The 13,744-nt window shown below is 54.0% G+C and overlaps 1 protein-coding gene across 2 annotated transcripts in view; it reads left to right on the top strand.

Moving 5' to 3' along the window:
- Nucleotides 1-5,462, top strand: part of TRPV4 (transient receptor potential cation channel subfamily V member 4) — a 41,751-nt gene extending 36,289 nt beyond the window's left edge. Inside the window, exon 16 of one of the 2 annotated variants that reach the window (XM_038373900.2) lies at nucleotides 155-5,462. In XM_038373900.2, coding sequence (XP_038229828.1) covers nucleotides 155-312 — 158 coding nt within the window. In that variant the 3' untranslated portion in view covers nucleotides 313-5,462. Of the gene's footprint in view, nucleotides 1-151 lie in introns of both variants that reach the window. The other variant, XM_038373899.2, reaches the window with a different exon arrangement.
- Nucleotides 5,463-13,744: the final 8,282 nt, after the last annotated feature.

Raw genomic sequence — 13,744 nt, 5'->3', positions numbered from 1 at the left:
GAGCAGGAGCAGAGGCAGGGGGAGAGATGAGGGCTGTGTGGTGGGATGGGACGAGCCCACAGGGGTAAAATCCAGACTGGGGGGTGGAGGGAGTTGGAGTTACCGGGCCAGGGTAACTCCCACTAAATGGCTTCTCCCCATCCCCATCCAGCAGATCGCTGGTCGAGCGTGGTGCCCCGGGTGGTGGAGCTGAATAAGAGCTCGCAGCCGGAGGAGGTGGTGGTCCCGCTGGAGAACAGGGGGATGTCTGACGGGCACGACTGGAAGCAAGGGCATCCCTCAGGCTGGCGGAAAGAGGACTCCTACATCTAACAACGGGTTCAGGCGTGAAGGGAGAAGCCGGCGCTGGCTCCATCCTTTGCCTGGCCTCTGCTGCCCACCATGCACAGGCCCCGGTGTGGGGCAGCGGGGCTGACGCGCACAATGCAGGCAGGAACCAACCAGCAACGGAGCTTCTGAAACAGCCTCCCTCCTGCCAGCGGCATGCAGCGTATCGCCGGAGCCGCCGGCTCTTTCCTGGAGCCCTGCGTGCGGCCCTTGGGTCTGAAAGGGCTTGTCCAGCAGGGCCCTGGCTGCCTCAGACACAGCAGCGGTGAAATAATCATTTGCTGTTGTTATTTCCAAGTGCTGAGCCTCTGGCTCCAAACCCTTTGAGCCTGACCGTCGTGACGTGCAGAGCAGAGCTGTAGAGAGAAGAGGGATTTGCAGGGAATATTCATGAGATGCTCACGGGGCAGCATCTAACTCTGCCACCCCCAAACCCTGTGGTGAGCCCATGCCTGGCTCTCGTCCTGCACATGCTGGTGTGTGTGTGTGCTGGGGCCCTGGTGGAGAGACTGGCTGGTGCTGAGATGCCACGTCACTTCCCGGGCACTGTGCCTGGGCTGCCCTTGGCACGCACTCCCCTGGCTGGGCAGCAGCCAGTCGGCATGCAGAGTGTCTCAGTGGGAACGCCGTGCGTACCCATGCCCTTGGCACCAGGATTCCAGCTGCACGGGGAACTGCCCAGTGTCCCCTGGGGAACGAACTCGTGAGTGTCACAAGTGAGCATGTTGTGCACAAGGAACCCCACTCCCAGCCTCAGCCATGCGCGGACCTCCAGGGGCGCCTGCATTTGCACGAGCTCCCCCAGCAATCGGCTGGGGAAGGGGACACCATTGTCCAGCCGACAGACAGGAAATCTGTCTGAGCTGCCTCCTCCCAGGAGCCGGCGTTCAAGCCTGACCTTTCCTTTCTGCAAATGTCAGTGCTGGCAAACCCAACCCTTGGGGTGCCCTGGCAAAGCCAAAGCACACGCCCTGCCCAGTAGCACACCCTGGTCCCAGGGCCTAGTGCAGATCCCCCAGCCCTTTCCTAGCCAGTCCTCTTGAAAGTGGCTGGAGAACAGAGATTGATAAGAACCACAGCCAGGGATCCAGTGTGCCCTGCACAAGCTGCGGGAGAGCCTAGAAATCAATCTGCTCAATGCAGGGAGGTTCCCTGCAGCATGTTCTCCAGGCCGTAGATCAGCCTGTTTCCAATACCCTGGGCAAGAGGGCTCCCTCCCTCTCCCTGCAGAGGTTGCTTTCACCTTAACGTGGCTCTCTGAAGAGAAGGCCTGGACCGAGGGTTGTTCACCTCCTGAATGGGGGAGGGATAGCTTAGTGGTTTGAGCATTGGCCTGCTAAACCCAGGGTTGTGAGTTCAGTCCTTGAGGGGGCCATTTAGGGATCTGGGGCAAAAAAATTGGGGATTGGTCCTGCTTTGAGCAGGGGGTTGGACTAGATGACCTCCTGAGGTCCCTTCCAACCCTGAGATTCTATGATTCTCTGTCTCAGGCAGCTGCCTCCTTCACCCTGCTCTGTGCTACAGGTACCTTGCAGGCTAATGGTACGGCTGCCCGTTTCCCTGCACAAAGTGTGTTAATCAGTGACCATTTCCAGTGCTCCTTCCTGACAGAGCTGGAGTTAGAGCTGCCCCATTTCCCTCCCTGCTTTGGCGGGACAGGGCTCTGTGCGGTGTAATCGCTGCAATTACCCACAGGGCATCAGCTCTGTTAGCGCCAAGGGGCTCATCCGTCCACAGTCTCCCCTGGCACTGAGTTCTGCCCTGACAAAGGGCCCGAAGGTGTGTGCTGGGGCAGTGATGCCAGCTGTCCAGGAGCTGAAGCTGGGTGAAGAGCCAGTGAATTAGCTGCCAGCAGACACAGGTTTTACAACTTTGTTTGCAATCAGGTGGCCCCGGCCACCATTCCTCAGCCTTCGGGCTGCTCGCTGGCTCTGCACTGTGCCCACTGTGTCCGCTACGTGCTCTTTGGAATTCCTCCTCTGTGACTGGTCACTTAAGTCACATGGCGTTTCTGGTCCCTGACCGGATGGTTCCCACGCCCACGGAAATCTTCCAAGTTGGTCCTTGAATATTCAGGGGGTGAATGCCTGTGCAAATTTGTGCCATGCAGTCAGTGTGCAAAGTCATCTGTGCATAAGTACTTGTATCCCATTTCTTCTCTTTGGAGGTGCTTGGAACCAAAATGTCACTTGTGAGAATGTTCAAGAGGAGTATGGGGGGGGGCGGGTCGTGGACAGGCAAAGCACAATCCTGATGTTTACTCAAACGAATGTTTGTCACTGCCATTTGCCAGCCTTTGCCCCACTGTACTAGAGACGCAGGCAACTGGAGTTTGGGCCCCTTTCTACTGAACTGTGGGGCATTCCATTCAGTTCCAAACCCCGTCTGGTAAAAACCACAGGCGTTCGTAATGGAGAAGGCCTGGTAGCCCCGTTCCTTTCCCTTTGCTTTCCACTGCCAATGCAGGATTGTTCCTTGCTGCCTCAGGGATTTGTCCAGCCTCATTGTAACCATCTCGTGATGGGCTCCCCTTGAGATGTTAGTCTCCAGACTGGTAGCTCTCCCCAGGCCAGCTCTAGCCAAGTTTCCAGTCTTAACAAGAGAGATGGGAGTCAAGTTTTAAAGAAGCCATGAGAACTAGTCTTGATAGTTCAGGTAGGAGAGCGAAAGAGCCAGTATTCTGCAGCAGTGACTTTCCAGCTGGTATCTGTGACACCAGGAGAGAGACCCACCTAACCTGAGAGTAGTTTCGCCATGGAGTGATAAAGCAGCTGCTAAGCACTGCCCTCTCTCTAGCTATTGGGAGACGACTGTACCATCCATGGGGAGGGATATTTCACTAGTCCGAAGGGGAGCAGGAGAGATGAGAGCATTATCCATTACATCCCCCAACAGGCCAGTGGTTGCGCCATATACATTTTTGCACAAGATTTATACAACTATTTATTTAGTAATAAAAACCAAATCACGCCCTCTGCCTCCATGTTTTATTTGCTGATCCAGCTCTGAGTGTGTGTCCCAGGCTCCCTGGTGGCAGATGCGGAATTCTGCTGAAGGGCTAATCCCAAGGGTCAGTGTCCAAGAGATGCCAGCTCAGGTTCCTCTCTGTGACCGGGTGAACCTGTTGTTTGACTATCAGCTGTGAATGGGAGGTCCAAGAATCCCTTCTGTTAGCCGAACACTCTAATCCATGAGTGGCCATCACAGATTCAACTCATCTTTAATACAGAGCAGAAGGCAGCAGGTTTCATCCTGCAATGCACCATCTTGCTGCAAGTAGCCTGACCCTGGAGCAGTGGATACTGGGACCTGTAGTCCTCATGGGCTGCACCCTCATATTAAAGATGAAGTAGGATTGTGTCTCAGGCTCTGGGCAATGTGGCCCTCAGAGGGCAAAGACTGGGAGCTTCTGCAGCTCTAAGGGTTTCAGATATTGTTTCCTTGTTGTAGACCCATCTCTTCAGGCACTCACATGGAATGGGTTCTGTTTGTGCTGTTGCATGGTGTGAGGGGAAGTCTTAGTCCAGTATTCACGGGCCTTTTGTTGGCTCAGATATAATGTTTTGTACGGTCTGCTTGTCCGACTATGTGCATCAGATCCTTGTGTCCATGTTCCAATATTCCTTTGAGGTGGTAAAGGACATGATGATCCCACTCCCGGTGAGGCTTTTCTCCTCTGGAACGAGGTGTTTTCCTGTCCCTGCTCAGGGCTGGGACTAGAACGGGTTGAAATTTTGCAAATGAAAACTTTTTGTTTCGAAAAATGGCCAAAAAAGAGAGTGGTCAAAAAATCAGAATCGTAGGACTGGAGGGGCCCTTGAGAGGTCATCTGCTCCAGTCCCTGGCACTGAGGCAGGACTAAATATTGGCGACATTTTCCTTTTTTTTTTTTGTTTTTAGAAAAAAATTGGGGCAGGTGGGGTGGATGGTGAAAATGTTTAGAAACCTAGGGAAAATTGGTCTGTTTTGACCTTGTCACAGTGAACCCAACCTTGACTTTTTTTTTCACGAGAATAGGGCTTCATTTTCTACCAGTTGTAGCTGTGGTCTCCTCTGACGAGTGCACGGGAGAGACCCTGCAGGCCGTGTCGTACAGAGGGGAACTGGAGAGCTTGGGGTTTAGAAATGGCAAAATAAGATTGCAGCTCATCCAGAGAACGTCTAGGCAGCGCCCTGTGTTAAGTCCGTCCATGGGCACCCAGGGCATTTGGTGTCTGGCTCACTCTCTTTGTAGATTAGACGCTCCTTAGGGGCTGTCTCTTCTCCTGCGTCTTGTGTGGCACTGAGCGTGCCTCCAGCACTCCACAAATCGTGCTCATGCTAAGGGGCAGATTTACAACCAACAAATACAGTTGCAGACAGGATCATTGGCGCTCGCATTACCTGCCGAGACGTGTGCATTTAGGGCTCTGTGGTTCCCTGTGCCACTGGTAGACCCCAGGGCAGAGCACAGCACTGCATTCCTTACACTGTTAGGTGCCAGGGAAATGCCCAGCTCATGCTTTGGCAGGCAAAATTCTTTCAGTTGGGCATTAGAGGTGCTTTTCTATGGGATCAAAACAAGGGGCTGTCCCTGGCCCGGTGCTTTCTGACCCCCATTGGCTCTGTTGGCTGCCGTTAGGGCCCAGTCCCGCAGGCTGGAGCTCGTTGGTCTCCTCTGTGCACAGAAAGTTGCGAGAGACTGGGCCTTAGTGTTTTCAGCATGAACATCCTTCCTCACAGCCTCTCTTCTCCCTGGCCGTGCCCTGATGCCGCATCTCTGTAGCTATGACATTACCATCGGCTGGGCCTGTGATGTCACAGGAGGAGGAGGAGGGCGCGATGGTGTGCATGTGGGTAGTTTCAGCCACTAGCATTGTGAAAAGCAATGGTGAAGGGGACGGGCGCCTGCTGTAAGCTGAGCCATCTGAAAGTTGCTCTTCAGGCATGGCTGAGAAGATCGTGTGGCCCAGGGCATTGATGCCCCAAGGCGAGGTTGCTACGGAGGCCTGTGCTGTGGTGCGTGAGGCCTTTTTGCAATCCAACAATTTTGGTCGGGTAGCTTCTCGCATCCTTAAGAAAGGCCACACTGGGTCAGATCAATGGTCCATCAAGCCCAGGGTCCCGTCTTCTGACAGTGGCCGGTGCCAGGTGCTTCAGAGGGAATGAACAGAACAGGGTGATTATTGAGTGATCCATCCCCTGTCATCCAGTCCCAGCTTCTGGCGGTCAGAGGCTTAGGGACACCCAGACCATGGGGTTGTGTCCCTGACTACCTTAACTAATAGCCATTGATGGACCTTTCCTCCTTGAACTTATCCAAGTCTCTTTTGAACCCCCTTCTACTTTTGGCCTTCGCAACATTCCCTGGCAATGAGTTCCACAGGTTGACACTGCGTTGGGTGAAGAAATACTTCCTTCTGTTTGTTTTAAACCTACTGCTTAAGAACCTAAGAGCGGCCACACTAGATCAGTCCAAGGGTCCATCTAGCCCAGGATCCTGTCTTCCGACAGCGGCCAGTGCCAGGTGGTTCAGAGGGAACGAAGAGAACAGGGCAGTTATACAGTGATCCATCCCATTATCTAGTCCCAGCATTTGGCAGTCACAGGCTGAGCCACCCAACCATTAAGTTCATTGGGTCCCAGGTTTTTGCGTTATGGGTAGGAGAAAATAAGCCTTCCCGCTTCACTCGCCGTGTCACAGCCCCCTTTCTTGTCGTTTGTTGGAGCTGAACAGTCCCTCATACGGCAGCTGTTCCACCCCCTAATTAGCTTTGTTGCCCTTCTCTGCACCTTTCCCAATTCAAATCCTTCTTTTCTGAGGTGGGGGACCGGCGCTGCATGCACTATTCCAGGCGTGGGCATGCCATGGTTTCATATAGAGGCATTATGATATTTTCTGTCTTATTATCTAGCCCTTTCTTAATGGTTCCTAATGTTCTGTTTGCTTTTTTGACGGCCACATTTTTTGCACATTGAGCAGGTGTTTCAGAGCACTATCCACGGTGACTCCAAAACCTATCTTACCTCAGGGGTTGCGGGGAACAGGGTGAAAATCTACCATCCTGAGGGTAGAATTCTGATGGTGGCTTTGATGGGGCAGCAGGAAATTGGGGTCAAGGTTTGCTGGGTGCATCAGAGACGTGGAGGGATCGCCTCCTGCCTGGCCTAGCGCTGTCTGTGCTCAGAACAGCCAGCTCCCTGAGTCGGGATGAGAACTTCAGGGTTTTAAAATTGGGCTTGAGGAAGTTATCAGGGGAGTTGAGTGTAAAAAAGGAATGCAACACTCCCCTCCCCCCCCCGCTGTTGGGTTCAATCCTGCACTATTTAAGGCAATGGGCGTTTTCCCATCAGTGGGAATGGCAGCAGCATCAAGCCCAAGATAAGTAGATAATCAGCAATAAACATGATGATTTTGAATCTACTGCACTGTTGAAATGGCCTCTCAAGGCCTTCAGTGTATGATTGTTTCCCTATAGCCAGCTGCCTGGCTGAACTAGCGCTCAGGGCTTTTCTTCCCCAGCAGCTGTAAATTGTGTTACGTGGGTGAAACTTGTTCACAATCTCATTAAAGTTTATTGACAGGGCAAGTTTCGACTCTTTAATTCAAGATGGGGTCCTGGAGACTGTGATTGCAGCAGGGCGCCCTGGGTTACAGTCTGCAGCAAGGAGTGATGGTGTTGATGGATATTTTAATTAAAAGTGTGCTATGTGCAGGGAGGAAATTAACCCCTTCCCGCATGCTGAACTCGCTGTTTCTCAGCGGAGGTTACAATAAACTCTACGTGCTGATTCGGTGCTGTCTGCGAGTGGATCGCAAAGCACTGCAGCCTTTAGCTGGAGTCCATAGCACCAGGCTGCCCTGTTGGCCCCAGCGAACCTGTCCCCATGAGCAGGGGACACATGGCAGGGAGCAAGTGATTGGGCTGGTGCCCCACTCAGAGGGCTGGAGTAGCACACACAGTGGGTCAATGGAACAGCGTGTGGCATTGGCCCATTGAAAATCTGGGGCAAACCTCTCTGGCTTGTCCCGACGCGTAACAAGCACCTCTGGGTGGGGTGAAAAAGTGTGTGTGAAAAAGCTTGAGTAGCTTGGAAGAAGGGTGCAAATCTCTCCTGACTCCCCAGCAGCCAGGGAAGGGGCGACAGCCCACAAGAAAGCATGTCTCCTGCCGGTGATTTGGTGGGCGAGCCAGCTTTATGTGATTGGGGGGTGGCGGGGCATGTCCAAAGCTGGGGCATTCCCTGCCAGCTGCAGAAACGCAGGAATAACCTGGAGTGAGCAGCCTGGCCTGATGGCTGCAGCCTTGCTGCGGCTCCGACGAGGTACACAGCTGCACAGCCACAAAGCTACCAGGCCGCAGCGATGGAAGCAGGGAAAGGCAGAGCGGTGCTTGGCACCTGATGCCACTGGAGGGCACCACACACCACACAACAGCAGCCAGGCCAGCAGGCTGGGCAGAGTTCTCAGTTTGCTGGAATGAGCTGAAAAGAGTTGGGCTCTTTGGCCCTGCCATGTGTCTCTGTGCCGCCGGTGGGGTTCCTGCACTCCCTAGGGTCCCTCAGCCAAACCACTGTCAGGCCACGTTTCCCCGGCCCAGCGTGAGACTCAGGCCTTTGGCTCCCACCTGGTCTCCGGGATGCTCTGACACGTCCCTGTCCTCGCCCCGGGAATGGTGTCGGCAGCTCTGCATCTGCTCATGACGCCTCCCCCCCCCCCCGTGCCATAGAGCGCCTCACTGCCAGGCTGGCTTGGCACGGCTCCTCCCCACTCAGCCGGCAGAGCCTGGGGGGGGCAAGGGACGGGGTGTTCAGCTGTGTTACGTGACCTGAGTTACGTGGGGGTGTGTGTCTCTGTTTTGGGGTGGCCAGGCTGGGTCACATTGCACCGGGGAGTCTTGTGGAACAATGTGGGTCTCAGTAAGCTGCGCTCTGGGTTTGGACAAACGAGAATGTTCAAAGCAGGCCTGGCCGGGGGTGGGCGGTGATGTGCCCCCCCCCCCCCCGCCCTCCGGCCAAACCCAGGGTCAATTTGCACAAATCCCTCCTGAGCTTGGCCCAGGACATGGCAGCCCTGAGGCTTTCCCTGCTGAGCAGATGCTGGTGTCTGTAGAGGGGAAGGCAGGTAGGAGGGGGGCGGTGTGTAGGGAACCACAGACCCCTTCAGTCCATCTGAGGCCAGGGGCCAAAGGTGCTCGTGGAAGTGACCGGGGAGGGTCCCATCTGGATACCTTCCATGCCCACCATCCCCTTGGCTCTGTGATCAGGGCTCCCCACTGCCCCATGCTCCCCAACGGGCACCATGGTGCCGAAGGAAGGCCCTTCCATTGCATGGGCCTCACTTGCTTCATCTGTTGGCATGGCAACTTGTACTTCCTTTGAGGCAGGGAGCGGCAGTGCCTGTTACGGATCAAGTGGCCAGATTGTCATGCCAGTGCCAATCATGGTTTGTGGGGGCTCGGGGTGATTCCCCCCCCCCACTGCAGTAATGAACCCGTGGGCAAAGCAAAACCCTGGGAGTGAATGCCCAGGCTGGCTGCCTCTGACATGCTGCCTTCGCACCAGCCTCCATGCTGGAGCCAGCTTGCCGGACACCTCCTGGGATGTTCAACCCTGTCAACTTGGCTCCCCTGCACCCTCAGCTGGTCTGTGATGGGCTTGTCCCAAGCTTGCTGGGCCACGGCGGGAGAAGCACTGCGTAGGGATTGACAGCTGGGTTTGCTGTGTAGGCCCCGTACTAGCCCTGGGCTGACCCGCTCCGGGAGCTGCTTGTTCGCCTCCCTGCTGACCCGACGGCTGCACCGCAGAAATGGCTTGGTGACAGCATGGCTCAGCCACGCTGGATGGCCCCTCTGGACACCTCTCTCTGCAGCAGCCCGTAGCAGAGACATGCCAGTACTGGCTTGCCAGCTGCTGGGCGCCATGGCTGAAACCAGCTGTGGGCATGACGAATGTCTCCGAGCCCAGATGACGCTGTGTGAGTGGGGAGTGGGGGTGGCTCACCCCTGTGACCGCAGCCCCTAGGCCAGGGTCTAAGCCCAGCTGTGATCTGGCCTGAGCCAGGTGGCTCTGCTTTGGTTTGCCCATCTGTACGATGGGGAGAAGAACCTAGGGTGGTGACACATGGCATCAATGACAAGCTGACCAGCCTGGGTAGGGGCAGGGAGGATTAATTAGGTAATGTGTGCAGAGGGCTAAGAAGGCCTATTCCTCCGGGCAGCAAGTCCGTTCATGGCTTGGGAGCTTGGCCTGGGATTTGCACCGTCTGACACAAGCTGGGGCTGCAGTTTGGTGCCATCATGTCCTTGTTCTGGGCTGGGCCAGAGAGGTCTGGCTGGGGTTGTTCTGACTGAGGTTTGCAGCGGGTCTCGAAGGAAATGCTTGGGATGAATTGGGTGGAGGAGGGGAGATCTGTTTACAAGGGTGATTTCCGCCCAGAGTTGTTTGCGTCAGGTTAAGTTGTCATGTAGCCCAGACCTCCAGTGGGTAGGCTGCTTGGCTGGGAATGCAACCTAATACAACAGAAATGAGGGAATCAAATAGTTTGTAATATAGAGCCCAGCCTCGCACTCAGACCAATCATAACCTAGCCACACCAATAGCACTTCCAGGCATGGCCCAAAGGCGCAATCCCTGCCTCCCTGGAGACATGGCCAGGCAAACCCTACACCACCGGACCTTCCACTGATGGTTTTGCAGCTGGGAGCTCTGTGCATGACCCTTTCTGCTCACACCGAAGTACTACTTACGCCTGGAACTAAAGAGTCATTCTTGCTCATTCATGCCTCCAGCTTAATTCATGTTCCTCAGCACTAGGACCACTGTAAGGCTCCTGTACAACTTGCAAGCAGAATGCTAAAGCTCTGGGTTCAGGGCATGAAGAACTAATGCTGTGAGCTACAACATGTACATGGCCAGGCTCTCTTTGCCTGGGAGGGTGATGGAACGCAGGGAGTCCCTGATGCTAGGGCTTGTCCTTGACATTTCTGTACTCCCTGTCAGTGCAGGACATACATGGATGCAGACATTTAATTTCCCAGTCTGGCCAAGGAGATGAGCAGAGTTTATTCACATCATCACCGTCAAGTATTTCCAACTGACCTGTGCAGTCACAAGCAGTTTTCCCTGCTCGCCAGATGTGGCAGAGCCATTGCTGCGTAGAAGTGAGGCATAAGAGATGGAAAGGTCGTGATCAGCAATGACCCAAGATGGCAGGGCTTGTGGAATCCCCACCAAAATCGCCTTGCTTGCAATCAGTTTCATTATACTTCACGAGTGCTTTGGGGTGGGGGGGCATTGGAATCTGGGGACCTGTTTTCATCAGAGTTCAGCCCAAAATGTTGGCAAGTTCAGCGGGCCGTCAGATCTTGTGAGATTTTTCGCCATCTTGGATGTGTGACATGGGTTATTCTGCAAGGTTTCTACCCCTGTGGGCTGCATCCAAGCACCAGGGAGGCAAGTTCAGAGCTGAAGTTTCTTGGCTAACGTGCGTGTGTGTTTAGTTTCAGAGGCGCAGAGCCCCCATGGTCCTGGCTGATTTCAGTCCCTCTGAAAATCACACCCCTCGGTCTCTCTGCAGTTCAGCTGTAGAATGGGGACACTAAGTCCTGTCTCATAGTGGGAAGACAAACCCTGCATGGGCCCAGGCCAGGAGGTGGGTGAAGGTCTAGCCCTGGAGCCAGGGCTTAAATCCAGGCTTCCCTGCAACACCAGCCTGCAATATCAGGCCTGGAGGAAGGCCCCTTCGGCTGAGGACATAGAAGAGCGTGAGCAAGCTTTGGATCACGGCTGCCTGGACTGAGGGATTGGGGGGCTGAGGCAGAGAGGAGCCAATGGGTAGGCTGAGCAACCAGAATGAGGAGCCCTAGGAGACACAAAGGCTGGACATCTTGTCTTCTTGTTCCTGTTACTTGAAGGTGGGGTGAGTTTTGACCCACCCAGGGCATTTGTGGAGAGTAGCTTGGGGCTGGCGGGAGGGTCAGTGGCTCAAAGGGTGAGGGTGGGGCTTTGCCAGTGAGTGACCATCAGGCCTGTTACTCCTATGAGAAATGTGCAGCTTTCCTAGGTGGCTTGGCATACCCTTTTGGCTGCCGTTGCCATTTTCCTGGATGCGGCTGTCGCAAAGACTGCCTGGGTGTTTCAAGGACATTAGCACACCTGTTAGATGGAACTGCTCCAGCTCCTGGGCTGGGTGGAAAGCAGCTATTCATCACACAGTCCTCCCCCACCCCTCTGGTTTAGAATCAAGCACTGCCACGCAGGGTCTGGGGCTTTGAACACACAGCCGGGACGCCATGGCGCTCAGCTTGCTCCTGGTAGCTATATTTCAAACAGAGTCATTAAACAATGCAGGGCCAGTAAGCCGGGTGCCCCGCTACCCTCTGTACGTGCCTAGGAGTCACCCTGTGCTCATGCCACCAGCCTCCCCCTCCTGTTTGATACACTGCCGTATTACAGCTGGTCACTAACGGGGCTCTAAGCTCTTCTGGATGTTTTCCTGCCTAGCGTAGTGCCACGAGGTATCCCTGAGGCCAAGCGCTTAACAGGTTCAAAAAATACACCTGCCTACACATCACAACAGTAGGCTCCACCGGTCCCTGCCCCTGGACCACACCCGGGGCGAAGCAACTAGCTAACGCTGTGTTTTAAGTGCCCCATCACAGAGCGCTGGTGAGATGAGCTTTAATTAATAGAAGTCCTGTGCAGCCAAACAGCCCTTCCAAAGCTGGAATGACAGCAGGGAGGGAAGCGTTGTAACCAACTCGCCCAGGATGGGAATAAAAACCAGGCAAATGAGTCAGCACATTGCAATAAAAACGCAATGAGCTTCTCTCGGTCCTGTACAGTGAATTGTGCAATTTACGACCGAAATACCTTACTCTAGAAACATTTATCAACCGCATCTTCTTTTTACTGTCCAAAGGCAGCGGTGTCATTCAGAAATATGATGTGGGGGGGTGAGTGACCTTGGGAGTTCACGGAAGATCTGGAAGCAGAATCTTAAGAAGCAAAGTCCGGGCCGTGCTCAAAGAAAAGCCGCATCGGTGTCAAAAGCAGGTCGGCTTCGGGGCTGGGGAGCCAGCAGGCATGACCCCATTTCTAATCCCCTGCTCAAGCAAGTTGCGGGCTGGCTGAGTGGTAGCAGGAATCCACTTACAGTATTTACCCTTAAAGTTCACCTCACTTGGTTAGTTCATTTCCAGTGTGCTCGTCTGACGTGCACAATTTATGCTGCATTCCATCACGACCCACGTGCCTGTCATGCTCAAGTATGACAAAATGATATTATGACCCCCTGCTGTCATTGAGTTTCCCTGGTGCCAGTAGGTGCAGCAGGCAGCCTCAGTTTAGACGTATTTATTGCCTCTGGATCACCCACTGGAAGCTGATTTCCCAGCACAGCATCATTACGGCCATGTGTTTGTTTTGCCTCTTTTCCCTGCTGGCACATCTGTCACTGCCAAACCCCCAGCGCCCACAATGCCCGCAAGGGAAGGGGGCTGCCTACAAAATGTGGCTCCCAAGCACTGTCCCAGAACCCACCTTCCAGCCTCTATCTCTGCCAACCCATCACAAACCCAAGGCCGCCGAGATGTGAACATAAGAATGGCCATACTGGGTCAGACCAAAGATCCATCTAGTCCAGTATCCTGTCTTCCGACAGTGGCCAATGCCAGGTGCCCCAGAGGGAAAGAACAGAACAGGTGATCATCAAGTGATTCATCCCTTATTGCCCATTTCCAGCTTCTGGCAAACAGAGGCTAGGGACACCATCCCTGCCCATCCTGGCTAACAGCCATTGATGGCCCTATCATCCATGAATGTATCTAGTTCTTTTTGAACCCTGTTATAGTCTTGGCCTTCGCAACAGCCTCCGGCAAAGCGTTCCACAGGTTGCCTGTGCATTGTGTGAAAAAATACTGCCTTTTGTTTGTTTTAAACCTGCTGCCTGTTAATTTAATTTGGTGGCCCCTAGTTCTTGTGTTATGTGAAGGAATAAATAACAGTTCCTTATTTACTTTCTCCACACCCATCATGATTATATAGACCTCTATCATCTCCCCCCTTAGTCGTCTCTTTTCCAAGCTGAAAAGTCCCAGTCTGATTAATCTCTCCTCTTACGGCTGCCATTGCAGACCCCTCATCATTTTTGTTGCCCTTTTCGGAATCTTTTTCCAAGTCCAATACATCTTTTTTGAGATGGGGTGACCACATCTGCATGCAGCATTCACGGTGTGGGCGTACCATGGATTTACATAGAGGCAATATGATATTTTCTGTCTTATTATCTATCTGTGCCATAGGGGGATCTTCCTTCAGGAAGATGAGAGCTAACGAGAGCTGGGCTCCAATTGCAAGCCCTGATCTGGGACTAAACACACACGCGCATTGCCTTGACTTGCCTGAGGGCACACAGTGAGTGAGTGGCAGGGTCAGA

Source organism: Dermochelys coriacea, chromosome 15, assembly GCF_009764565.3.
Source record: "Dermochelys coriacea isolate rDerCor1 chromosome 15, rDerCor1.pri.v4, whole genome shotgun sequence".
Taxonomy (NCBI): Eukaryota; Metazoa; Chordata; order Testudines; family Dermochelyidae; genus Dermochelys; species Dermochelys coriacea.
The sequence above is the reverse complement of the archived record's forward strand: the minus strand, read 5'-3'. Positions and strand labels throughout refer to the sequence as shown.